General features: G+C 53.1%; 1 protein-coding gene across 2 annotated transcripts in view; it reads left to right on the top strand.

Annotated features, from left to right (window-relative positions):
• Myrip (myosin VIIA and Rab interacting protein) overlaps nt 1-8,728 on the top strand; it is a 155,168-nt gene that overhangs the window by 117,575 nt on the left and 28,865 nt on the right. For both annotated transcript variants that reach the window (XM_005383581.2, XM_013513586.1), the window contains exon 11: nt 8,450-8,686. In XM_005383581.2, the coding sequence (XP_005383638.1) occupies nt 8,450-8,686 (237 nt within the window). The remainder of the gene's footprint in view (nt 1-8,449; nt 8,687-8,728) is intronic.

Here is an 8,728-nt window from a genome sequence, read left to right as displayed (position 1 = left end):
CCCCCCCTGTGCAAAGCATAAGCTCCCCCTCCCCATGCAAAGCATAAGGTCTCCTCCCCGACCCCTGTGCAAAGCATAAGCTCTCCCCCCCATCATGCAAAGCATAAGCTCTCCCCCCATGCAAAGCATAAGCTCTCCTCCCCACCCCTGTGCAAAGCATAAGCTCTCCTCCCCAACCCCCGTGCAAAGCATAAGCTCTCCCCGCCAGTGCAAAACTTAAGCTCCCCCTCCCCGTGCAAAGCGTAAGCTCTCCTCCCCCATGCAAAGCATCTGCCTGGCAGTGCCCTTCCTAGCACTGCTGTGCGTGGTGGTTCTTCCATCTCTTGCTAAAAGTGTTTTGCATTTCTCAATCCTTTATTCATTTACTGATTTTTTAAAGTGTGATCTTCAACTTACAAAATACCTTTTTAAGTTTTGATTGAAATTCCTCCAACTGTGCATCTGTTTGGGAACACACCTGTATAACGCTGAGGCTTTTCACTCAGGAACATGGTACTTAGCTCCAGGTATTCACTTCAGTAGAGTTTTACAGATTTCCTCCAAAGCCATTATGCTCTTCTTGCTAAGTAGGTTTTAATTACGGTGTCCACTTTGTTGATACAGACGATGGGATTTTTATCTTTCCACCGGCGTGTGCATCGCTGCTGATTTCACGTTCATATTTCATCACTGCGCGCCCTAACTCGCGTGTGAGCCCGTCTTTCGGGCGATCTCTCGGCGGGTCCAGGGGGGCGGCGAGGCTGTCTGCAGTTCATGACACTGCGTCTGCTTCTTGCCATCCCTCGTGCTCCTTCGCCTTGCTCGTCTTCTTGCACCGGCACCGACCTGCACGACGCCGTGAAGGGCGGTGGCGGCCAGCACCCTGTCCTAGGTGCCCGGCTCCCAGCGCTCAGCACTAAGCACAGTGCTGGCTTCCGGGGTGAGTTAAGTCAGGAGCAAAAGTTCATTCTTTGGCATCTGTTGAGAGGCAGTCACACTAAAAACTTCACTTATGTCTTAATGTTGTAAATTATATTAGTATATTCTTAGTTTTTAAATCATCCTTTCACTTTGGTCGTAAGTTTGAATTGATTAAGACTTCTGTAGAAACGGTGCTCCACTTCTTGGTTTCCATTTTCCGCTGTCTCGTTCAGCTTGGGGTCGGGTCACCCTGCTGACCGGGCACGGAGCCTCTATTTTGTGTAATTTGCTGGAAAACTTCATATGACATAACAACTGTCTACAAATTGGAGAGAACACACCTAGAAAGTCATTCATGCTGGCTGCCTCTTGTAGGGACAGATCTTTGAGCTTTTGGCAATCTCCACCTTAGTTATTAAACTATGTAGAATTTGTAATTCTTCTTAAATGCTCCTTGATAATTTATAGTTTTGTAGAAAATCATCCATTTCATCTATATTTTCAAGTTAATTGGCAATATTATACTTAATATTCTCATTGTGGTTTTTTAAATTCTTTTACACTCCAGTTAAATGTTCTCCCCATTTATAATGTTAGGGTCTTTCTCTCTCTCTCCCTCTCTCTGTCTTTCTTTCTCCTTGCTTAGACTTATCAGTCTCATTATTTTTCTGGTTTTTTCAAAGAGTAGCTTTTAGTTTTACTCATTAATCCTAGGGATTTTTTGTTTGTTTCTTAGTTTACTGATTTTTGCTTTTATACTTATTAATACCTTCTTTTTACTTTTTGTTTCCATATATTTTCTGATATATTCTAATACAGTGGTACCTCAGTGCACGAACTTAATTCGTTCCACAATTCCAGAAAAGATGGCAACATTTGTGTTCACATGAGAAAGATAGTCACAGTCATGCTTGTCACCCAAGGCAAAGTTTGCAAACAAAAACAAAATTTTGCCAATTGCTTCTGCTTGTGAACCAATTGTTCACAAACAAGAGCGTGCATGAACCAAGGTACCACTGTATATTAAATATGTCATAGTATCAAACAGGAGTTTTCCCTTGAAATTTTTTTTAATCCATGGGCAGTTATTTTTTTAATCCAAGAGCTAGTTTTTTAAGTGGTGGATCATGTGCAGTGCTCTTTTTGATCTAATTAATAGTCTTATTGAAAGGTGGGTGTCATTTTGCTTTTGTTTTGGTTTGGTTCTGTCACTAACTCTTTGTACGCATCAGGAAGAATGGTCACGCTTTACCTGAATTAACTGCTGGGAATCTGTGGAGATTTCCTTCTGGACCTGCTCAATGGGCAGATCTGCGAATGCTTCCTGCGGGTTCTCTGTTTACTGGGGATAGAACCCCAGGTGTGCTGCTCCCAGCCTCAAGACGTATGAGGTACTGCTCGTGAACTTCCGGTTCACTTGCCTGTCTGTCCTTCGCTTCCCTGGTTCTGCCCTTGTTCACTGCAGCTCTCATCCTTGGGGGTTCTCTTAATCCCCCCTTGGAGTCTGGCTGACCTTCGTGAGCACCCGAGGACAGGGACATCCACACCACGACCCTGTCACTTCCCTTTCCACCAGATGCGTCCCTTGATGGCTGTGATGGGTGGAGAAAGGCTGAGCGGAGCAGACGTCCTTCCCACAGTCTCTGCTCATCTAGGACCCTGAGGAGGTGGAGAAAGTTACGATGGACCTCTGGGAAAAACACTGCAGTGCTTTTACTATTAGCAAAATATATGAGTTTTACTAACAGCCAGGATCCTCTGTCTGACCGTTAGTGGTTTACTAACCAGCCTGCTCCTCCAGATCCCAGCTCTGGACACGAGCCCCTGTGTGGTCTGTAGTGACAGGTGCTGGTGCACAGTGTGTCCCCGACACAGATCCCACAGGCGGGACGCAGTCCTGGTCAGAACCCCTCAACCAGCACTGCAGGAGTCAACTGCCTTCTGCGTTTAACGCTGAAGAGGGGCCTGAGACGATCTGATCTTTCCTTTCCGCCGTGTTCTCGGCTTCTCCTAGGTGCTCGTCAGATCTGCTGTGTTTCTTGAAAGCAGACCTGTCCGTGGAAGGGTAGGTGCTTACTCACCCTGCTGCACTCAGTGTGGTGGGCGTTTCTCTGCGCATTTGGGTGTTTTTTTAAATCAGGAACCCGTCCTTCTATTGTTCTGGCGATCAGCTCTCCCAGACCACCCGGAACCGCATGCTGGATCTCTCCTGTTCTATTCCTTCATCTTCCAGGAGGCCTTCCTGACTTTGTCAGTTCTGCTGTCACTGTCTGCAGCTGCAGCTCCAAGCCCACTGCTGGGTGTTCAGTTCTTCTGCGCTGTCTTCCCATCCTGTCTTGTCTTTCAGTCTTCTGGTCTAAGTGCCCGCCCCTTCTCACTTTCCCCACCTCCCCCGGGAAACATTCTTACTCCCTCCAGGACATAAAACCACTGGTTTACTCACGATCAGACAGAGGATCCTGGCTGCTAGTAAAATTCACATATTTTTCTAGCAGTGGAAGTATTGCAGTGTTTCCCCAAGACCACTTTTAGCGGTCTGTGAGTGAGGCCTTGCTGTCCCCACACCGAGCTTTGCCTGTGTCTACCATATGCAGACCTTCCCACGCTGAGCCGCAGTAAGCTCTGTCCCAGTCTTACTGTCTGGCTGTCTCTGAACCTGGCCATGATGCTGCGTAGGTGTGGAACGAAGGGACAGATGGTAGAGACACCGAACACCCAGCCCTTCTCGCCCTGGCTGTTCGGTGCTGGGGGTGAGCATTTGTCTTTCTGGACCAAGGCTTGAGGCTGAGCAGAGGAGGGGCCGCACTTCTGCGCACTCTGAAGGCAGAAAGGGTGACTACGAAGCGTATCTCTCAGCCCCCTCCTGTGGCCTTGGGCGGAGTGAAGACTTCTTCCTTCCTTGCCTGGCAACCGGCTGACGCCTGCTGCTCCTTAAGTTGTGCCTGTTCACCCTTTTCTGCCGCTGCACAGTGTTGGCAGGAAATCTGGGGTGCTCAGTGAGAGTTTGCAGGCGCGACGCCTCTGCCTGACCTAGACACCAGGGCCGACCACAGGAGCTGCGGTGCCGGCTCCCCCACATGTCGTCTTCCGTGGTGCTCGTTATCCAAACTCACTTCTCCGGGAAAGTCACCCCAAGCCGGCACTGCAGGGCCTGATTGTTCCCTAAAATGCACTAAGTATCTTGCCACGGTGAGGAGCTCCTAGTTCTGTGTAATTCATCACCTATAAACATTCCTTTATTTAATATGCATGTGCCTTGCCCCAGAAATAATTTGAAGTGGTTAACATCAATATAAATGGAACAAATAAAAGTAAAATGTAATGATGAAAAAATAGGACAAAGGTAATAAAAAAAAGAAAAAAACAGTAAGAAAGATAAGCTGAGGCCAGCAGTAATGCATGTGCACAAAGCAGATGCGGAGAGGTCCTGATCACAGGCTGGAGATCGCCGAACTTCTCCCCGAGTTTTCAGAAGGCCAGAGAAGAGTGAATGAGCAGTGTCCTGAGTCAAGGAAATTAGGACAGAACGGAATCCTGTTCCTCGAGGGTGCTGCTCCGGGCGCGGAGATCCAGGAGGAATTCAGCCTGTGGGCCCGTGCTGGTGCACTTTCTGTACTGTGATGACAAACCTCAGACCACCAGATCAGAGGGGAGGATTTGTTGTGGCTCTCGGTCTCAGCGTGTCGGTCCGTGGTTGGCCGATGCTGTCAGGCAGGGGTGAGGCGGCGTATCATGGGGGCGGGGGCTGCGGCAGAGAAAGGTGTTCACCTCACAGTGGCCGGAAGGGGCCGGTCTCCCCACATGCCCCTCTTGGTGCCGCCAAGACCTGACTTCCTTCTACGAGCCCTTGCCTGCTAAAGGTCCACAGCAGCCTGCACTCCACGCGCCTTTGGGAGCATTCGAGGTCCAAACCATGCAGGATCCTTTCGGGGAGGCCACGGGGCACAGCAGCTCCCTATAAACTGCTCTGCAGGACACCTGCTTCCGGGGCTGCTTCTTCCAGTCACTCAGCACCCCACACAGTTCAGTCAAGTGAGGCTACACCAGCTCCCACACCTTCGCCACTCCAGGAGTAAGTCTGGGGACAGTACAGGAGTGGGTGTCCGCTCCTGAGCTGTAGCTCTGAATCCCAGGGGGTCACTTTGACCAGTGCTGGAGTTGGCAGTAAGCTGAGGTGGGGGTCAGAGTAAATGGTGAGCCACCCGTACAGCACACAACCCTGCAGCAGGTGAGAGAACGTCCCCACATAGGGCCTTGAAGGCGCCTCAGCATGGTACTTGAATTTCCTCCAGCACACAGACCACAGGGGTCCTTCCCCTCCACCACTGACTTCAGATCTGTGTAGGGCTGGGGCCTTTCTTCGGTGGCAGTGAGAAGAAGATGGTGACAACATGGTGAACAGCAGAGCTGCTCTGACCTCTGACCAGGCAGGGCTGAGCTCTCCCAGGCTCATCCTGCCATTTCTAGGCAGCCAAATTCACGTCACGCCCTGGACCAGATGCGAGCAGGTGTGGCGGGCCAGACCTCGGCACGGTGTATCTAGGGCGCACCTTCCCAGGCGAAGCGGCACGGAGGATGTGTCTGGAAAACCAGCGCTCACAGTGTGCCAGTGCTTTGTGAACACACATATCATGGTCCTGTGAGAACCTGAGACGGACGCAGGTCTGCTCCCGGCAGGAACACGGCAATAGAATTGCACACGGGTGTCACGGGGCCTTGGGGCCTTGCTGTGGGATTTTCAACAAGGAGTTTGTTGCACATTAAGAATCAGCCAAAATTATGACTTTTGTGAAGCTATAGTTCAATTCTTTGGGTTTTCTCCTGGACAGTCGTTAAGTCTCAGGGTTAGCTACCAACCAAAGCTTTTTCTTACATGTACCACTCTTGAAGATGCTGTGTCCTATGTTCTGTATGGCAGGGCCTGAGACAGCTCTCTGGGCCACAGGACGAGGGTGGAAGGCTTGGCTGGGTTGCCACAATGCCGTTGGGAAACCTCCCTGCAGTTCCGGCCTGTGTTAGTAGGGGCTCTGCACCTGGGCTCATGGCCCCAAAATCTGAGGCCCATGGAGCTTGATCCACACCCACTCACAGTCCCAAGTTGAGGAAAACACAGACAGAACCTACTGCAGATACTTTGCTTCTCACAGATGTAGGTTATGTCCAGAGCAAGGCATTCACCTATTAAATAAGGAAATGTTTACCATGTGGTCATAGGAAGATGACTGTGTTTTAAATCTGCTTATTCCTCATGTAAACACCGACCTCAAAATCCCATGCTGAGCATTTCCTGAGTATTTTGTAGGAAACGGTTGTAATTGTGCCCAGGCTCAAGTGAGGGTTTGTTTGCCTTTAAAACCAATTATGATGCAAAGGACTCAGCAAACGGCAGGACTCCACAGCACAGCAACTGGTCTGTCATAAGGGCTGCCGTGATAACAGAAGCTCGCAGATGCCAGCCTCTCCCACCTCCATGGGCTGACGGTGGTGGCGGCTGTCGTGCATGCACATCACGCTTCCAAAGACCAGCCTTCCTGCTCCACACCGCCTCCTGGGGTGCTGAATGCATGCTCACTTCTCTCCAACCCCAGGTGGGGTCGCCCATCTCCCCTGGGCTGAGCTGACCGGGGTTTGCTGTGTGTTCTTGTGCCTGTCCGCCTGTTAGAGTGGCCGGAAATTCACCAGCACACAGCTGGAGAGCGAATACCTCTAGGTGCATACGTGGAGAGCACAGCAGCCTTTACCTCCAGGTGCCAGAGAAGGAGGCCCCCAGCCCCCAGGTCCTCAGCGACAGACAAGCCGGCCATGCTGTCTGGATGCCAGGCCCAGGGATTCACAAGTCCTGTGCTAGGTGCATTGCTGCTAGATGGCGCCAGTGCTGTCTAACCAGCGAGCCAGGCCCCGCTCTGAAATCCACTAAAATAAAGTAAACGCCGGTGCAGAAACCCCGACACTTAGCTCAGGTTGAGGATGTATCATCATCAGGACTGGGAGGGCCACCGGGACCTAGGATGGAGTCAACACAGGTTGGCACATGACCACCGAAAGGGACATCTTGGGTGGGCTCCTTTTCCAAAGGTAGAGAAAGCTCTGATTCGCCCCACCTCCCAAAACTCCAGGCAGGAGAGACAGGGCAGGCCTGGGAGCTCAGCCTTGAAGACACGGACGTTGGCCCCTCTACACTCGGAGAATTCCAGGAGGGAGAGGACAAGGCTGAGGGAGAACTGCTGTAAAGTTGGCAGGATGGCCGGGGCACACATGGGCCCGGTAACTGCAGTCTCCTCGGGAAATCCGAGCGTGCGCACCTGCAGAGAGACTTCCAGAAGAGCTGGCTTCCCAGTGCTTCAAGCATCATGCTGTGAGTGGGAGCTCAGCCCTGGCCTCCGCGCCCTCTCCCAGCTTCCTGCTTGCACTGTTCCTTCTAGTGAGCAGCGTGGCCCTGGCCTTGGATCCTGCAGAGCAGCTTCAGGCACCTGAGCCTCGCGGGTCCTGCTGCACCCTCATCGAGGACACCCCTGCCTGTGAAGCTGCCTGACAGCCCCCCTTCCCTTGAGCTGTCCCCACACCCCGGCGGGGACCCCTCCTCCCCCTCCAGTGGGCTGCAGGTCACTTCCAGGCCCCATCATGGGTCCCCTCAGGACCAGAGAAGGAGATGCTTCCCGTGGGCCTTTTTATTAACCTGATTTTTAAAATTTCTGTTTCACACATTTCCTTCTAATCACCCTTGTACAGACCTCTGCCTTCGGAGCTCACGCGATTATAGACGGTACTGAGTAGGCCTCAGCACAGGCATCTGACAGAGCAAGCGGCCCGGCGCCACCCCCTCAGGACAGGGAGGCGGCTGGCTGTGGCGAGGTCCCTGCAGCTGGGCCACAGCTGGGTGGCAGGGGACAGGGCCACAGGGGGGCAAGGCCCCTCTTCTGGTCCTCCCTTGCCTGTGTCATCCCTGATATTTGCACGTCAGTGCCGGGGCCTGAGAAGGTCCGCCCAGGCAGGCAGCAAGACTCCCAGGCCGCATTCACGACCCGCGCCACTGTGGTCAGAGCCTGCCGCTCTGGTCTCCTCCCAGTTCATCTGGAGGTATCTGACAATCAGGGGTGTTCTGTCGCTTTTCTTCCCTTTGCCAAGGTGAAAGTCCTGAGTTCTCAGCGGTGCGCAGTGAAAGCGAAGGCAGTGAGGACTTTCTCCGCGTCCTCCCTCTGCGGGGCCTTGCCGGGGCCCACGGCCGCCACCCTCTCCCCACAGGGCACCGTCTTCCCTGCTTCCTCATTCCACGTAGTTCCAGGAGAGCTCAGGAGGTCCTGAGGTGCTGCCCAGCTGGGAGCCCAGTGAGGGGCCCATGGGTGAGAAGCTTGAAGGGGTCCAGCACTTCTCTGGGTACAGAGAACCCCCAGCTAAGTGCTAGCCGCAGGCATCTAGGAGAGCAGGAGTGAGAGTCCCCCGAGGGCACTCCCCTCAGGAAAGAGCGCCGCACCTCCGGGCCACGGGTCCCCCAGGCTGACCCGCAGCCCACATTAACGGGGTCCTCATTCGTGTTCTGGCGTTCCCTCAGGTGCCCAGTGACTTATCGGAGACGGACCTTAGCAACGAGGCTGCAGACTCCCGGACCAGCGTGGACACGGCCGAGGAGACACGGAGGAGCCGGCTGTATGAGTTAGCCATGAAGATGAGCGAGAAGGAGACGTCTTCTGGGGAGGACCCCGAGTCTGAGCCCAAGACAGGGCCGGGGCACCAGAAGGAGGGCCTGTCTCCGGGGGACACGCAGAGCGTCCAGGACGAGCTGAGGAAGGTAAGGGCGCCGGGCGGGGGCTCTGCGTGCACAGGAGCGGGG

This window comes from Chinchilla lanigera, unplaced genomic scaffold (genome assembly GCF_000276665.1).
Source record: "Chinchilla lanigera isolate Chin_1 unplaced genomic scaffold, ChiLan1.0 scaffold00019, whole genome shotgun sequence".
Lineage (NCBI taxonomy): Eukaryota > Metazoa > Chordata > Mammalia > Rodentia > Chinchillidae > Chinchilla > Chinchilla lanigera.
The sequence above is the reverse complement of the archived record's forward strand: the minus strand, read 5'-3'. Positions and strand labels throughout refer to the sequence as shown.